At 47.2% G+C, this 17,812-nt stretch overlaps 1 protein-coding gene across 1 annotated transcript; it reads right to left on the bottom strand.

Moving 5' to 3' along the window:
- Positions 1–1,929: 1,929 nt before the first annotated feature.
- Positions 1,930–2,968, bottom strand: LOC120651911. The gene has a single exon (XM_039929546.1). It carries the CDS (start codon positions 2,856–2,858, stop codon positions 2,433–2,435), a length of 426 nt encoding a protein of 141 aa, XP_039785480.1. The 5' UTR covers positions 2,859–2,968; the 3' UTR covers positions 1,930–2,432.
- Between the last annotated feature and the right edge of the window lie 14,844 nt (positions 2,969–17,812).

The raw sequence follows: 17,812 nt of genomic DNA, 5'->3' as shown, positions 1-17,812 counted from the left end.
TCACAGCATCCTTCACATCATCAATGGTACGATACTTTGCCCCTTGTATGACCTCATTCACTATGTATTCAAACTCCGAACATCTAATATCTTGTACCACTGGATTACCAAAACCCTCTTTACGCCATTCACCTAACACTGGGAAGCGCTCATCATCCTCATCGTCCGATGAGTCCCCACATTGCTCTATTATTTGTGCATCCTGGTCTTCTTTCTCTATGTCCTCCACAATTCCAGGTATCCGCTCGCCTTCATCTGCTAAACCTTGTGGTTCTGGTTCTGGTTCTGGAGCTTGCATGTTCTCTTCTTCTTTATCCTCTTCCATCTCTTCATTGCAGTCAGATGTTGTGTGTGTTGACCTTTCACCTAAATCACCGGTCTTCTGGTTAATCTGAATTACCATTGCGAGAGGCCACCACTTTCAAGAGCTGCGTGCATGTAATGTTGTCATTCTTCCGTACTACTTATATGCGTCAACTCCCAGAAATCCCCATTAGCTTCCCAGGAAGTCAAGGTATGAACCGTAAGCAAATGGGTCTTTGGATTCACATTGAACATCTTGTGAAGACATTTCCGTATGGACTCAAAACTCCTCTCTAGGGGTTTATCTAGACTGCACTGTCTTCTTTCCAATGCTGATAGATTTACTCCATAGAAATCATGAGTAATTCTATAGAAGTCACTGTAATGAACTTGAAATGCCACTTTGCTCGACATATCTGGCCATGCAAAGACTTCATTTTAATTAATCTAATATCTACAAATATACTATGCCTTCAATTATAACCACTAATCCGAACCATAAGTGCTTACAATAATAAAAAAATACTAATCATAAAATTAAACATACAAAAAAATATGGAATGACAAAATTGAGAAATATTGGTTACCTGCGGTTCGGATCCAAAATTCTGCAGGGCTTCGCCGGTTTTTTTACCTCCCTCTCCCCTCTCTGGATCTCGTGGGCAGAAAATGAGGACGCAGAGGGAAGGGGTGGAGTTTTATATTTGAGGAGGGAGCCTGCCGCCCCCTTGTCGGGCGGCAGGCCCCCTGCCGCCAACTGATGGGGCGGCAGGGGCCTGCCGCCCGGCATGGGGGCGGCAGGCTCCCTCCAAGGACCTCTGCGCAAAATAAATTTATTTTTATTTACATATAGGTCCCTACCGCCTCACTGCCGGGCGGTAGGCCCCCTGCCGCCCCCCTGCCGGGCGGCAGGGGTACAGAACTGTAAAAACTAAAACCAAAAATATATTTCTGTAAATTTTTTTTAAAAAAATAAAAAAATAAAAAAACGCTTGGGTTGGGTGCAGACATGGCGGACGTGGAGGAAGCCCACAGACCAAAGGCCAAGGGCCCAGCAAGGAGAAATGTGGGCTCAACTGTTTCGCTTCGCCTATTGGTCTCAGCAACTTGTTGATTAATTCTCAAAAAAAAAACTTGTTGATCCCTCTCTCTCAAAAAGAAAAAAACTAATTGTTGAACACTGGCAGTTACCGGACTCAGACCATGGTTACAGAGATAGCCGGACGACCGGTCGACCGCCTAGCCGGAGGAGGCGAGGACGCCGCAGTGTTGGCACAGGAGCCTCCGCGCTCCTGCTTCGCCATCAGGACGAGAACACTGTCAGACGGAAGTCGCCGCCTGCCAAAATCCATCGCCGTCTTTCAGGAATCGTTATTGGCACACGCCATTGTTTCGCTACTGGAGGGGGGAGGGCGACCGATTCCAAGGAAAAAAAAGAAAAAAAAAAGGCTACTTACCGAGGGGAAACACCACTGACGCACGCATTGGCCACATTTTTTTTTTAACAACGCATTGGCCACTCTTGCACCGCCGTCTGCAGCTTTTCCTCTAAACTCTGAATCCGAACTGAAAATGACATGTTACCGCACAAGCGCCCCTGCAATTGCAAAGCGCATACAGTGGTGGTTTTGGCGCTAATCTTTGTCTCTTCTACTCCTTTTCACCATTTGGTACAACAAAAATGTCATAATATTTTAAAATAAAATGTGACAACTTAGAATTCAGAAGTCTCTTGGCGGACCACGTCACTGCTTCTCCTGGCTTTCTAGCGCTTTCTTGATTTGGTCGCCCACTAAAGTGCAGAGCTGCCGTCCGGCTACAATACAAGCACCCACCACACTAAAATAAAAAATCGGGAACGCTCCTCGGGTTAGATCAACTAAAATTCCAACGAGTCACTGTCGCTGCAACTGCAGGGGAAATTTTCTCACAGACCCCCAAGATCATATCAAACTCTAAACAGCACATAAAAAAGGGACTCGAATGTAAATTCACAATCCCTGAACAGAACAGGCGACCATGCATTGGGAATTTGGGATCGCGAGGACCCGAGAGCGGCTCCGACCGTACGACGTCCAGAGCGGCGCGCACCGGGGCCCCGGCGGCCCTGCTGGACGCACGGCATCGGCCTACCCGCCGACGGCGCCGGCGTCCGCGAACCGGAGGCCGCTGCCGCCGACGACGCGCGCCGCCGAGGCCGCGCCGCGGTACCCAGTTCTGCCGGTCGCGGCGCCGCGCAGCGCCCGGCGTGCTCCCGTGCTCGCCGCCGTCGCCGACACGGATAGCCCGGCGTCCTCGGCGTTGTGGTGCGCCTCGAAGTCGAGCGGCTCGTCGGAGTCTCCCGCGCATGACGGCGTCGCGCCGACGGGGACGGCCGCGGCCAGGCCCAGGGCCAGGACCCTGCTGCCCGCTGCGCCACGGCTGTTCTGCCATAACCCCAGGCAGTAGGACGCGGAGCAGAGCACCGCGGCGAGGAGGAGGGCCAGGAGGTCGACGCGCGTGGGCGTACCGCACCCCCTGCCGCCGCGCCCGCTCGGCGAGCCGTCGTTCGCCATGGCCGGCCGCTGGCGACGGGAGACGAGGCAGAAGGAACGGGAGAGAAACTGACTCGGCGTGGCGATCAGCGTCAACGCGTGTGCGGTGTAATATACGGTGTTGGCTCGATCGAGTTAAGCGAGGTGCTTAGTAAATAAGCTTAAGTATACTTGTTATGATACTACCCTGATGGGAAACTCTTGAATGCGAAGCAAAAAAAGTGGTAGTTCGTACACTTGGCAAAGTATATTAGCAGGGTTGTAATGTTTTAAAAAAAGGTTATATTTGACGTAGGTTATATTTGACGTGTGGGTGATGGTTCACAGATTAACATTTGGGAGGACAAGTGGATCCCAGCGAGCCACAACTTGAAGATACTAACACCAAGGGGGCAGAATTTACTTTCAACCGTGGATGAGTTTATTAATCCAATCACAGGAAGATGGGATGAAGATTTGATAAAGGATATATTCTGGTCAGTGGATGTTCATAGGATTCTGCAGATCCCACTTGTGCAAGGAAGAGAAGATGGGGTAGCTTGGCATTATAACCGAAATAGGTATTTTTCGGTGGGATCAGCTTATCACACCCAATGGCTACATAAGTTTGGAGCCAACGAGTTGATTCAGCAAGCTGGGAGTGCGGGAGATGAAAGAGTATGGGCGAATTTATGGAAGTTGAAAGTACCTGCAAAAATCAAAATATTTGGGTGGAGGGTGCTGCACGGCTTGCTGCCTTGCAGAGGGATTTTGGCAAATCGGCACATTGGCAACGTGAGTAGTTGTCCAGTCTGCCAGGAAGGGTGTGAAGATATTAAACACCTCTTATTCTCTTGTAACAGAGCAAAGGAAATATGGCGATTACTGGGAATTTCAGATGAAGTACATAGACTGTTGCAGGTGGATCGATCAGGATCAGTAATTTTAGCTGAAGTTATAAGATATCCAAAGAAGTTGGCACATCTGAATAAAGTTGATCTTGCAGAACTAATCCTAACTGGTAGCTGGTACCTATGGTGGGAGCGCCGGATGATGGTTCATGAGAACACTGTTCAAAGTCCGACAAGATCGGCCATGTCAATTGTCACGCTTACTATGAATTATCAGAAGGCAAGTGCCTCGACAAAAGTAAGGGTGGGGTGGAAGAAGCCTCCTGAGGATTTCTTAATGCTGAATGTGGATGCAAGCTACAACCCTGATAGAGGAATGGGAAGTACGGGAGCTGTAATCAGAGACCATACTGGATCTTTTGTGATTGCTGGTGCTAGATTCTTTGAAAATATTCTGGATGCTCCTATGGCCGAGACATTGGCACTCAGGGAGGGGATCATCTTGGCACAGCAGATTGGATGCAGTAAACTCTTGATACAGTCAGATTGTTCGGAGGTGGTTGAAACAATGAAACAAGGGGGTTTCTCTGCAACATCGAGTGCTGCAATATACGAAGAATGTGTTCAGTTATGGCAAGAATTCACAAGTATTTCAATTGAGCATTGTAACAGAGAGTTTAACAAAGTAGCTCATGAAATAGCGAGAGTAGCTATTCAATCAAAATTATCTTGTAATTGGGTCGATGAACCCCCTAGCTTTATTCTAGCAAGTTTGGTGAACGATGTAATGCTTTTTGAAGATCAATAAAGGGCGCCAGATGGCTTCAAAAAAAAAGTATACTTGTTATGATTCGTAATTGCTGTCTATTTCTTTCCAGTTGCTGACTTTTAGGCTCAGGAATGATGAAAGCAGCATCTTTTTTTTAATGTAAGATTGGTGGATTTTGGCTATAAATCATTTCTCGGAATTCTACGTGTTCCTGCTGTACAATAGATTTGGAACACTGTTTAATAGATTTATATGTCGAGATCAATGCTCAAGTCAAAGCTCCAACTGTACAAAAAAGATATAAAAGGGAATGCTTTGGGTCTCTAGTCTTTACAAGGGCGAAGCCGTTCACTTTTCCTGGTGCACATGCGCCATGGTGAAAATCAAATTTCTGGTACTTGATTCAAATTTATAAATTATTTCAATTTTGTTCTTCGCAATAGAGAGTGCATCGGGATCATTTCAATCCTATCTCCGCCCTGGGTCCTTATCTATTGCTGGGGAGCTTGTGACGTCGACGAGGATATGCTCATATTCATCTCTCACCGATGGCTCAACGAGCCCCAAGCCCCCAACTAGTGCCCGGACGTTGGCATCGGACGATGTCCTATAGCGTTCCATTATTTTGAGTGCAACATGAAAAGGCAGTATACATAACATGAGCAAAACACTATCTGCAGCAAAAATTAATAATAATTGTAACATACGCACACAGAACCGCCCCCTACAGCCAACGATTCGGGAGACGTTTTTCCCTTGGGAGCTTCCCGAAGGGTACACGCAATCTCTACTAACTTCGTGGCAATCTTTACTAACTTTGTGGGTTCGGACCGTCGGCTTCAGACCTCGCCCTCGAGGGGCTACTATTAGGGATTGGACCTTCAAATAAGCATCCCGAAGGTTGGCCCCGGCACCAAAAAAACATCTTCTGGTCTATCTGTGGGGTTGCGGTTCATGACGAAGGACTTCCTCGTCCGAAGGATTCGAAGGTCACAGGGGACCTGTGACTTCGGTGTGCGCTTAAAGGGACACCTTCGGATGAGCAGAAGTGCGACATCACCTGAGAAGACTCCAGAACCGAAGGAGATAGAATGGCTCGCCGAAGGCAGCAGCTTGTGGATCGCCACACGCGGAGGTCCACGTCTGACAGCCTGTTCGGCTGGTGGTTTTGCCCCGGCTGTACTGTAGCAGCTGGTTTTTGTGAGAGGATGTAAACTGTAGCGGCTGGTTACTGCATCGGCTGATTACTGTAGCAACTACACGTGATATAAACTTGATTACGCGTGTGAGCACATACTGTACTAGTACTGTAGCTACATTGGTACTGTAGCTACCGTAAATCAGCCAAAAAAAGATCAGCGCAGCCGAACAGGGCCTGAAGTGTGTATAAAGACCATGAAACCTTCGTGTAAGCGCGTGTAAATACTGTAAAACCTTTGTGTGCGTGTGTGAGAAACGTGAACACGTGAGAAGGTCCGATTTGTACACTCTCACCTTGTGTAAATATTGTAAAACCGGCAACAAATGAGCTGTAAATGAGTTGGGAAGGGGCATTTTAGAGATAGCACAACTGTTGTCTTGGGTATAAATAGCCCCTCCCCTCCACTTTGTAATGGGTTGGATTTTCTGGTTATTTACTAGAGAATCAATTGTTCATTCTCATTGCCATTTACACTCTGTTTATGCTTCCTGTTTGGGCTTCTACTAAGCAAAGATCTCAACAGCTGCCGTCCCATATGTTTCCAGTTACACGCACACACTACAAATTCTTTAAAAAAAAAACGCACGCACCACAATGCTGGGAGGGAGGAATGTCGAATGTATTCGGAATGCTCTGCAGTTAGATGAACTAATGTCCAACAAGTCCATATACTGTGACACCTCAGGTGTCTAGCAGTTAGAACATAAGATGTTGTGTGAAATTGTGTGTTTATCTTTGTTTGTTAGTCAAAAAATTTCAGTGCAAATTAAGGGCATAATTATAATTATGCAAAATTACTAGCCCCTTTTTGCAAAAAAGTTTTAACTTAGGGAGTAATCTCAAAATTTTGAAGGGTTTTCTTGTAAAATGCAAGTAATCATGATTTTGGCAGCTTTATTGCATTTAAGTCCAAAATTGTGATGAATTTGCAATCAAAAAATATTTTTTCCTTCTTTAAATAGAGTTTATTTGAACTTTTGAAAATATTTCAAAATTTTTTGATCTAGTGAAAATTTGCACAACATGAAAGTTGTAAGTCTTGAAAAACTGAACAACTTTTATTTTGGGCACTTTTTCATTTGAGCCCTAGATCAATGGCAAATTTTAGTTTTCAGATAGCCCCCTGAACTTTTCTATTTGTACAAACAAGTCCCCAAATCCTTTTCTTCTACCTCCAGCATCGCCGGACTCTTCTCCTCCGCCGTCGCCAGTTCCCCGCCGCGGTTTGGCGCTCGCGCCGTGCCGCTGATCCTCTCTGGCTCCTTTGGACCCCACTCCACCCCTCTGCTGGCTCTCTCTTCCCTTGCCACGCCGCAACCGCCTAGCGCCGCCCCTGGTTCCCTGTCCGGTGAGCCCGACCGCTGCCGGGATTGCCTTCCCAGACCATATCACCGCCTCCACACATCACACGTGAGATCCCGCCGCCTCCGAACCGCCTCTTGCTGGCCTGCTCGCCTCACGCCACGCCGCTCCGCGAGCTCCTCCGCGTGCCACGACCGCCGCTAGATCACTCCCGCCGCCGCCGATTTCGCTCTCCAATCAAATTCGTCCTCTGTACGCCTACTCTAGCTCATCCTTCTCCTTTCTAGACTATAAGTAGCCCCGACCGGGCATTACTGCCGGTGTACACCACCGCCGCCCCTACTTCCAACTCCGGCGACCCCAGTCCGCCGTCAATCCGTCGCCACCGTACTTCCTCGGCCACCCTGACCCCCTAGCAAGCTTTACTGTGACTCCATAAAGCTCACCAGCCCTTCATCCCCGCCAATCACTCGCCGGAACACCTGCGCCACCGCTCACCTTCACCGCCGCGCCCTGCTCCTCACCAACGAGTCATCTCAGGGCATCCCAAACCCTATCCAAGTACATCAATAGGTGCGCCATGACCTCCTCTCGCTCTCTGTCCATTTTCCTCTCGCCGCCGGCGAGCCACCTCGCCGGAATCCGGCCGCGCCACCCTCTATTCTTCCCCAATCAGTCAAGGACCTGATTGCTTGAATTGAAATACTTCCAGGGACCTGTTTGCAAAAAGATATTTTTCTTTTATTTCTTTTTCAAATAAACTTTGAAAATTCCTAGAAAAATGTAGAAAAATAAAAAAATGTGAAATTATTTTTGTTGTATTTCTTTTAATTAGATTTATCATCTAGTGTGAAGAGTTTGAAATGTTTTCTTGTGTAACTAATTTTAAAAATAGAATTAGCTAATAGCTCTTTTTGTTTGTATTTAATGTTCAAAAATTCTTTTGCTTGTGAGCTTTGAGCTATATCCTCCTCAAAGCATGTCGAACTTTACAAAAAAATTTCTACACCCATTAGTAAACTATAACTTTTGCTTTCAAAATTTTCTTCCTTTATTTTAATTTGTGTCTATAAGGAATTATTTACATAATTTCTTATGGATTGTTTTGTTGAAATAAAAACCCATTTTCCATATTCTTTTATGGAGTTTATTGCATTTACTTTTACTTTATAAACAATTGCCCAGTAAAATAAAATTTTTAAGTTTAATATTAAATGTTTACTTTATTGGTTTTCAACTCTTTAGTGAAGGAAAGCTATACTCAAGCACTTCACTAAATTCCAATTATTGCATTGCATATAGAAACAACATCGTTAGTCAACGGAACATACGAGCTCATCCAGGAAACAGACGGGGATTTCTCCAAAACTCCGACCGACGTTGTTGAATTAATTGAAGCCCCGAACTCTGATTCGGAAGAACCAAAGTCCCCTGACTTTATAGACACTACTACAGGCAAGCCCCGGTGCATAATCCCAGTATTTTAAATTATGTAATTTAATTACTTGTGCATTTAAATTATTGGAGTTGATTGAAAACTTTAGATGCATAATTCTAAGTACCTATTGTTTGAACACTAGAAACAGAGTTCGAATAGATGCTATGCTAATAGAACTGGTAAAAGTTGAGTGATTGACTGTCACTCGCGAGCTTATAGGCGTTGATTGTTTACTTCCTGCAATCACTATAAGGATCATGGACGGATTTGGTTACAAGCTTCATATTGAAATCCATCTGTGTTGATGAAATTGATAAGGCCGCAGTGTGTGGTAGTGTTGATTAAGCGTTTGAAAGTACTAGCCACATGCCGTAAATATGGTACGCGGCAAGCCTAGTAACTGATCGGCCCAGAAAATGGACATACCCCCCACTCTCTCTTAGGCATAGGAATGATAATTTATGTTGAAAGTTATGTTAAGTAGCACTACGATTACGACTATGAGGGATGAAGTTGGGGCCCTATAGTCGGTGTAACACCCGGTTTATAAAAGGACATAAACCGAGCAATTATATACGTGCCAGGATCAAGTCACACGTATATACAGCAGAATAAACAGTATATCACAGCACATATCACGTAAAGAGATATAATAAAATGAATACGAATGTTATTTATTACAATAATGACAAAATGTCTGATACAGAGAATGCGGAAGCGTAATACATAAACGATAACTCTTGTCGGAAGCTGAGCAGGGCGCCACAGGGACGTCGACTGGGAGACGAATGCCTAGAAGTCCTTGTACTCCTGGTAGCTCCGGGTGAACTCACTCGCGTCGGCAGGAACTGAGCAGCAGTAGAGTATCCCCAAGGGGAAAAAGAGTAGAGTATGCAAGAGTGAGTACACAACTTATACTCAACAAGTATAATACAAACTATGAGGCTCCAAGGTTGGCTGACTCAACTGCATAAGCTTTTAATCTTGGCAAAATTTTATTAAAACTAATTATTACAAGTTGATGAATTACCATAAACCCAGTTACATAATAATTAATCAAAATTAATCATGTTACTACTGAGAACCATACCAAACCAAGCCACCGGGGAAACCTGCCTCGTCAAAGGAAGATAACCCCACTAATCAAAAGGAGGATCTGGGCCGCTTATGATCGTGAGCACGGCTAGTATACCAGTTTTACACTCTGCAGAGGTTGCACATCTTTACCCACAAGTCATGAGCTACCCTAGTTGTTCATCACACTTCCGTAGGTGAGATGGCTAGCAAACTTACTACGAGGCCTTTACAAAGAATCTCGTTGGTAAGGAGTAACCGCGAGGGTTGGATCGATGACTATGGAGCAGGTCTAGTGGGCGTCAATAATACCACAGACAAGGCCACTCAGTACGAGGGCCATAGAAGCTTACCACCCTTGCCCCGCAGGTAAGTTACTCCAAACCAAAAAGACCTAATTATTACGCCAAGACCGTCCCAATCGTTGTAACGCGTAGAATAGTTCTAGCATGGTTTTGTTTGCTGTTTTCATGTATTGTTGTACTGTTTCTTAGTGTTAGCCTTTGTTTGCATGTATGTTTATATCTTTTTGGTTTGGAGTGGCCTCGTCTGTGGTATTCTTGACGGCCACTAGACTTGCTCCATAGTCGTCGATCCAACCCTCGCGGTTACTCCTTACCAACGAGATTCTTTGTAAAGGCCTTGTAGTGAGTTTGCTAGCCATCTCACCTAAGGAAGTGTGATGAACAACTAGCGTAGCTCACAACTTGTGGGTAAAGATGTGCAACCTCTGCAGAGTGGAAAACTGGTATACTAGCCGTGCTCACGGTCATGAGCGGCCCAGATCCTCCTTTTGATTAGTGGGGTTATCTTCCTTTGACGAGGCAGGTTTCCCCGGGTGGCTTGGTTTGGTATGGTTCTCAGTAATAACATGATTAATTTTGATTAATTATTATGTAACTGGGTTTATGGTAATTCATCAACTTGTAGTAATTAGTTTTAATAAAATTTTGCCAAGATTAAAAGCTTATGCAGTTGAGTCAGCCAACCTTGGAGCCTCATAGTTTGTGTTATACTTGTTGAGTACAAGTTGTGTACTCACTCTTACCTACTCTACTCTTTTTCCCCTTGGGGATACTCTACTGCTGCTCAGTTCTTGCCGACACGAGGGAGTTCACTCGGAGCTACCAGGAGTACGAGGACTTCTAGGCGTTCGTCTCCCAGTCGACGTCCCTGTGGCGCCCTGCTCCGCTTCCGACGAGAGTTATCGTTTATGTATTACGCTTCCGCATACTCTGTATCAGACATTTTGTCATTATTGTAATAAATAACATTCGTATTCGCTTTATTATATCTTTTTACGTGGTATGTGCTGTGATATACTGTTCATTCTGTTGTATATACGTGTGACTTGATCCTGGCACGTATATGATTGCTCGGTTTATGTCCTTTTATAAACCGGGTGTTTGTTGTCGGTCGAAACCCACCGGCGAGCAGCGACAGGCAACACGAAGATTGCCGGGCGCTGGCCGGCACTGCTCCCTCCTCGACGGCCCGCAATTCCAGCACACGCCACGGCTTGTGAAGACGCAGGGCGTGCCACCTGACCTATACCCAATCAGGAAGGTGCGAACGTGCTTGCATTGATTTGCATGCATACACAAACACGTGGAAACATATGTCTGAGCCGTGGTCGGCTCCCCGGAACGACTCTTGCATCGGCTTTAAAGAGCCGATTGAGTCCCGGTGTCAGATTGGATCTGCATTTATCCGGATATCGATAAATAAAGCAAATGAGTGTAAAGCCGCTTCAATTAAATCTAATTAATCTAATCCATGACGGTAAAAGCTTCACTGCTAGATCGGAATATCCTACACGTGATTGGGCCTAATAAACGTAACAAATAACTAAACCATAACCAAAACAGAGGCCTAAGAACTAGCAAGAGCCGATTCCCGGATCAATTCCCTGTTAAGACTAGAGCAGAGCATCTAACACGCCACCGGATCATCCAACCCGTTTGCAAGGCCTAACCTAGCAGATATTACGCCAACTCTTAAGAATAAGACCAAACCATAACAGATTAGATCTAACAAACATAAAAGAAGCAGGGTGTTGCCTTTACACAGCTAACTCTATGCAACAAGAGCTTGTATAAGATGATGACATAATCGCATAAAGACAACATGATGTTCGTAGATGATAAGCAACAAAGCTCAATAGATCTACTAAAAACCATGCTACGAACATCGAGATAACTAGTACTACTCGCCATAAAAAATGCTTCAGTACGAGTAATACCAAGGTAAAGGTAAGAACAACGCTGCCCTGATCGCGAGAAGCGATCAGGGCAGCATGGCACTTACTTGGATGAAACCCTGAGATTAGGGATGGCGATGCACCGAGAGTTGTTGTTTGTGAGACGTGATGACGTTCTCCCTTTACAAATGTCATAGGGTACATATTTATAGTCCGGAGACTTCTTGCCGTGCAAGGCAACCTCTAAACTCTTTCCTAAACGAAGACTAGAGATAGATTACAACTCAATAAAGACTCGAAGAACATGATCTGGACTCTTCCCTCCACCGGTCCAGATCTTCATGAACCTTCCAAATATCAGCCGAAACATGCCGTATAATTGTGGCAGATTCTGGTCGTCCTATTGTTTCGGCAGTTCCCGTCAACTCCGAGCGAATCTGGACGTGATTCCAGTTGTATTGGAAGCTTATCTCCTTAGCTTTCCATGCATATCTAGAACGTCCAAAACGGAGTCCATATGTGGCCTGGGCGTCTATTTTTATGTGGTCTCTTCCTGCAGTCCTAACTAGCCTCGCGAATAGACTGGGCTTCAATATGGATTAGGCCCGTGACCCATCTCAGCTTGACCCTTGAGTGCCCAATTATCATTGTATTTGGCCAAACTTATGATATAAGCCTGGCTAAGTGGACTCCTTTACCGTGGGCTTCTTCTGACATTTGGCCTATCAATTCTGGTCAAATTCTGGCGATAACAGTGTTACATAGTGGTATCAGAGCTATATCGACTGTAGGACGAAAGCCCAGATAGAACTGGTCGAGTTTTAAGTCTTCTTCTCTCTCAGCCTTGTCTGCTGAAACTATTTTGCTATTATACTCCTTGAATTCCAAGATTCTTACTCGTCTTGCCTTGATTTCTCTCTATAGAATAGTTTTTGTAGATTCTGGCCTAGAGTAAGTTGTCTGACCATCATAGGTATAAGCTAGATGACCCCTTTATAATAATACAATAGCACGTTCTACGATGCGATGTGTTAGTCGAGTCGTATGTTAAACCCGGCTAAGTTGTGAAATTTGTATGCTTGTTATTATGCTACATGTTTGATTTGGATTTTTGAATGATTGCATAGTTTAGTAGTTAAATTTTGTTTAATAAAATCAGTATTAAGTTAAAGTTAATTAATTAATAAAATGAGTTAGATCGTTGGGGGTAAAACCGTCCACTATATCCTGTCTACTTTATCATGTCTAAGTCTTTCTTGCAGAAAATATCGTATCCATCTGAATTTATTTCTGCAATATCCTTACTCATGAAATTTTTTGTCCAAAATCAGATGGTGAACACCAGGCGTGGTTCTGACCAGCAGGGGCAGAACAACCAGAGTACTGGGATCCCGATGCCTCCGCCTCTGACCCGGAGCAGTACTTCCAGCTCCAGATGCAGATGATGGCTACCCTGAACAACACTATTCAGGCACTTCAGCAGGCTCACACTCAGCCTCCGCCTCCTCCACCGCCGCAGACCCATGACAGGCGTGCTGAGTTCCTGAGGGGTCACCCACCGACGTTCTCTCACACGTCCGACCCTCTTCAGGCTGACGACTGGCTCCGTGCAGTGGAGCGCCAGCTGGACATCGCCCAGTGCGATGATCGGGAGCGAGTCTTGTACGCAGCAGGACAGCTGCGAGGGGCAGCTTTGGACTGGTGGGAGTCCCACCCAGTTCAGGACCACGAGGCTCTCACCTGGCTCCAGTTCCGGGAGCGGTTTCGCAGCCACAACGTCCCCGCGGGCGTTATGAAGATGAAGCAGAAGGAGTTCCTTGCACTGAAGCAGGTAATCTCAGATATAACCATTCAGCATTTCCTTTTGAGCTAATACCCCCTTGTTCTATCTTTCTGAGTCATGAATTAATCCTTCGATATATATATCTGTCTTTATCACTTCAGGGGACTATGACGGTCACGGAGTATCGTGATCATTTTCTGCAGCTTGCTCGCTACGCCCCTGCCGAGGTTGCGGATGACCGCAAGAAGCAGGAGCACTTCATGGAGGGTCTTGAGGACTACCTCCAGTACGCGCTGCTCAACCTCCGCTTCGACGACTTCAACCATCTGGTTGACAGCACGCTCAACACGGAGTACAAGCACCTGGAGATGGAGGACAAGAAGAGGAAGATTGTTCCCGTTGCTTCCGGCAGCAACACCCGTCCTCGCCTCCAGCCGCCCCAGCAGTACCAGCAGTAGCAGTACCGGCCTCCCCAGCAGTTCCAGCAGAGGCCGCAGCAGTACCCGTCTCGACAGCAGCAGCAGGCAGGTCAGGGCCCGAGGTTACCGGCACCTCCGGCTCGCGCCACTCCACCAGCTCTGCCAGCACCGCAGGCTCCACGGCAGGCAGCTCCTCCTGCCGGACAGCAGGCTCCAGCAACTCCTCGCGTGTGCTATCACTGCGGCCAGCCGGGGCACTACGCCAACTCTTGCCCCCGGAAGGCGCAGGCGGGACAGCAGGGGCGCCCTGCTCAGCCCAGGGCGCCAGCACAGGGTCGGGTGAACCACGTGACGGCCGAGTCAGCGGCCGAGGCTCCTAACGTGGTTATCGGTACGTTCATGGTCAACTCTCACCCCGCTACAGTGCTTTTCGATACCGGTGCTACTCATTCTTTCATTTCCAAGTCATTTGCCGAGAAGCATGGTATACCGGTTTCTTGTACGAGGACAGCTATGGTAGTTACCTCACCTGGGGGCCAGATACACACATGTTCTATATGCTCCAGAATTAGTATTGTCATAAGGGGGGCAGAATTCCGCACTGGTTTGATCGTCATTGATTCCTCGGGGATAGATGTGATTTTGGGCATGGAGACCCTTACCAGATGGGGAGTCCGTATTGATTGTGCTCAGCGGACAGTGCACTTGTCAGCATCTGATGGCCAAGAGGTGACAGTCAGTGCTTCAGAGCCATCGGGATTTCTTCATCAGATGGAGGCTAGACCCACGGACGGTATTCGCGTGGTGTCTGAATTCCCGGATGTCTTTCCGGATGATTTGCCAGGTATGCCGCCTGAACGCGACATCGAGTTTTCTATTGATCTCTTGCCTGGCACTGCTCCTATTGCAAAGCGGCCCTACCACATGGCACCTATAGAGCATGAGGAAGTTAAGAAGACTATTGATGAGTTGCTAACCAAGGGCTATATCCGTCGCAGCTTCTCTCCTTGGGCTTTTCCATTATTGCTAGTAGATAAGAAGGATGGCTCGAAGAGAATATGTGTCGATTATCGGGAGCTGAATGCAGTTACTATCAAGAACAAGCATCCACTGCCCCGTATTGAGGATCTCTTTGATCTGCTTCGAGGTGCTCGTATATTCTCGAAGATTGATCTGCGTTCGGGTTATTTTCAGCTGAGGATCCGTCCTGGGGATATTCCGAAGACGGCATTCACCTGCAAGTACGGGCTGTATGAGTAGTCGTGTCTTTTGGCTTGACTAATGCCCCGGCTTTCTTCATGCACTTGATGAATATGGTTTTCATGGATTATCTGGATGTCTTCGTGGTTATCTTCATTGATGATATTCTAATCTTCTCCAAAACAGAGGAAGAGCATGAAGAGCATCTGAGGCTCGTGTTGCAGAGATTGAGGGAGCATCAGCTGTATGCTAAGTTCAGCAAGTGCGAGTTCTGGATTGACGAGGTTCCATTCTTCGGTCATGTCATCTCCAAGGGAGTTCGCTCAGCGCTACCAGGACTACGAGGACTTCTAGGCGTTCGTCTCCCAGTCGACGTCCATGTGGCGCCCTGCTCAACTTCCGACGAGAGTTATCATTTATGTATTACGCTTCCGCATACTCTGTATCAGACATTTTGTCATTAATGCAATAAATAACATTCGTACTCGCTTTATTATATCTTTTTACGTGATATGTGCTGTGATATATTGTTCATTCTGTTGTATATACGTGTGACTTGATCCTGGCACGTATATGATTGCTCGGTTTATGGCTTTTTATAAACCGGGTGTTACAGTCGGGGAGAGTGGCACTGATCCATGAACCGGAATGAGAAGCCAACGGTTGTTTGGAAGTGACCCAACGGTGCTCGAAGCATGTGTGTTAGGTTTACCTTGCAATGATTGAAATTCGGTTCGAACTGTTCCACCTCTCACGGATATTGAGACTGCTTAATCTCTTTGCCACATAGAGTAAGAAATGGAACAAAGATGATACTCAATCTTGTTGGATGAAAATAGTTTTCTCTACCATGCTTGAATAGATAGGTGCAAACCTAGAATGGTTAATGAAACTAGAATCTGAAAGCTAAAACTTGAAATTAAGGACATACTCTCTGTTACTTTTCAGCAAAAGAAACTCCAGAACCTTCACAATCCTTGCATGTCTAGTTAAAGTGTTATGTTATACCCTTAGACGGGTCATTCTTGCTGAGTATTAATATACTCAGTCTTGCTTGTGACCTTGTTTTCAGGAATGCCCTATGATAATCACAACACTAGTATGACTTGGCCTAGTATTTTACCTCCTGGCTGGTCTATGGAATGGGAACCATCTTCGACCAGCAATAAATCAGCTGAATGATGTCATGTTCGGGCTTATCATGATATCTACCCTACGACGTTTGTATATAGTCGTGTTTTACTTTTCCGCTGCAGAACTTCTCTTTTACACTTAGTTTCTGTAAAACCTCTTTAAAGTTCTTCAACTTTCGGGCTTTAAATTCTGATGTAACATATTTCGCTACCAATATGATGTGAAATATTATGGAAATTGATGTATCTCTGACTCACCTTCGTGCGGGATGTATACTTGTGGTTCGATCGGATATTCAGTGGTTTTATCGGGATGTTACCCGGCAGACCAGTGAGTATATCAATTAAGGTGTGTTTAGGTGCTTAGTGCACTTGAATTGGTGTAATTCAAACTGGTTCTGCCACATATACCCGCAAAGAAAATGTTCCCATAGATCCTCCTAATCATCCATCAATGACCTAACGGGAACGGAAAGAGCACCAAATGGCAGTTTTGAATTCCGAATGGATGAAACGACGATCATGTCATCGAGATTGTTGTCAGAGCCGTGAACTCACGATGAGCTCCGTCGTCGAGACCGGTGTGGCGGAGTGGCCGGGACGACCCGGTACGCACGAACGGAGCCGGAGCCCGTGCCCGTGGATAGCGACGCGGGCACACCTAATGCTGGCGACGGCAGCCTCCGCAGGCCGCAAGCAGGGACCTGGTTCCCCCGTCCGCGCCACGCCCCGGCTCGCGGGCGCCGCCCCGGTGCCGCACAATGTCCGCCGTGCGCCGGCCGTCGCAGACGACGCGGACACGGACAGCCCGACGCTCTCGGCGGCGTGGTGGTGGGCCTCGAAGTCGAGCGACTCGTCGGCGTCGGCCGTGCGGGAGCCGTCGCTCCTGCAGGATGACGTGGCGCGGCTGTTGTGTTGTGTCATATCCCCAGGTAGTCCTGGAAATGGATTGGGCTAAATCCAAATCCAATTGGATTTTGGCCCACGAATTCTATTGGATTTGGATTTAATTGGATATGGATATCCATTGCATTAGATTAATTAGGATTGGATCTTATTGGAAAAAAAGTGAATAATCCATATGCGTTGTTGGACTCGACGGGGAGCACGCACATCTCCCCCGCCGTCGCCGCGCCGCACGCATCTCGTCTCCGGGTCTCGCCAGCCGCCGCCGCGCCGCACGCACATCCTCTCCAGGTCCTGCCGCCGCCACCGCGCCGCACGCATATCCTCTTTCGGGTTCCGGCGGCCGTCGCCGCGCCGCACACAAATACTCTTCCGAGTCCCGGCCGCCGCCGCCGCGCCGCACGCAAATCCTCTCCCGAGCCCCAGCCGCCGCCGCCGCCGCCGCCGCGCGCATCTCTCTCCCGGCCTCCGCGCCTCTTGTCGCTTGCAAGGCAACCGGCCTCGACGCAGCAAGGCGCCCGTCCAAGATCCGGATGCGGCAAGGTACTTGGCCGAGATCCGGAAGCAGCGGCAAGGCGCCCGGCGACCCTCCGCGTCCCTCCGTGTCTCTTGCTTCACCAGCGGAGTTGCGCTCGGCGGCCATGTCGGCGGCGGATGCGACGTCTTGACGGTGCACGGTGGCGCTGGGCGCGCTGCGTGTAGAGACCGTGGGTGACAGCG

This window comes from Panicum virgatum, chromosome 9K (assembly GCF_016808335.1).
Source record: "Panicum virgatum strain AP13 chromosome 9K, P.virgatum_v5, whole genome shotgun sequence".
NCBI classification, from domain to species: Eukaryota; Viridiplantae; Streptophyta; class Magnoliopsida; order Poales; family Poaceae; genus Panicum; species Panicum virgatum.
The sequence above is the reverse complement of the archived record's forward strand: the minus strand, read 5'-3'. Positions and strand labels throughout refer to the sequence as shown.

Bases quoted from the DNA above. Each gene is read 5' to 3' on its own strand.
- LOC120651911 (XM_039929546.1), bottom strand. From the start codon at position 2,858: ATGGCGAACGACGGCTCGCCGAGCGGGCGCGGCGGCAGGGGGTGCGGT.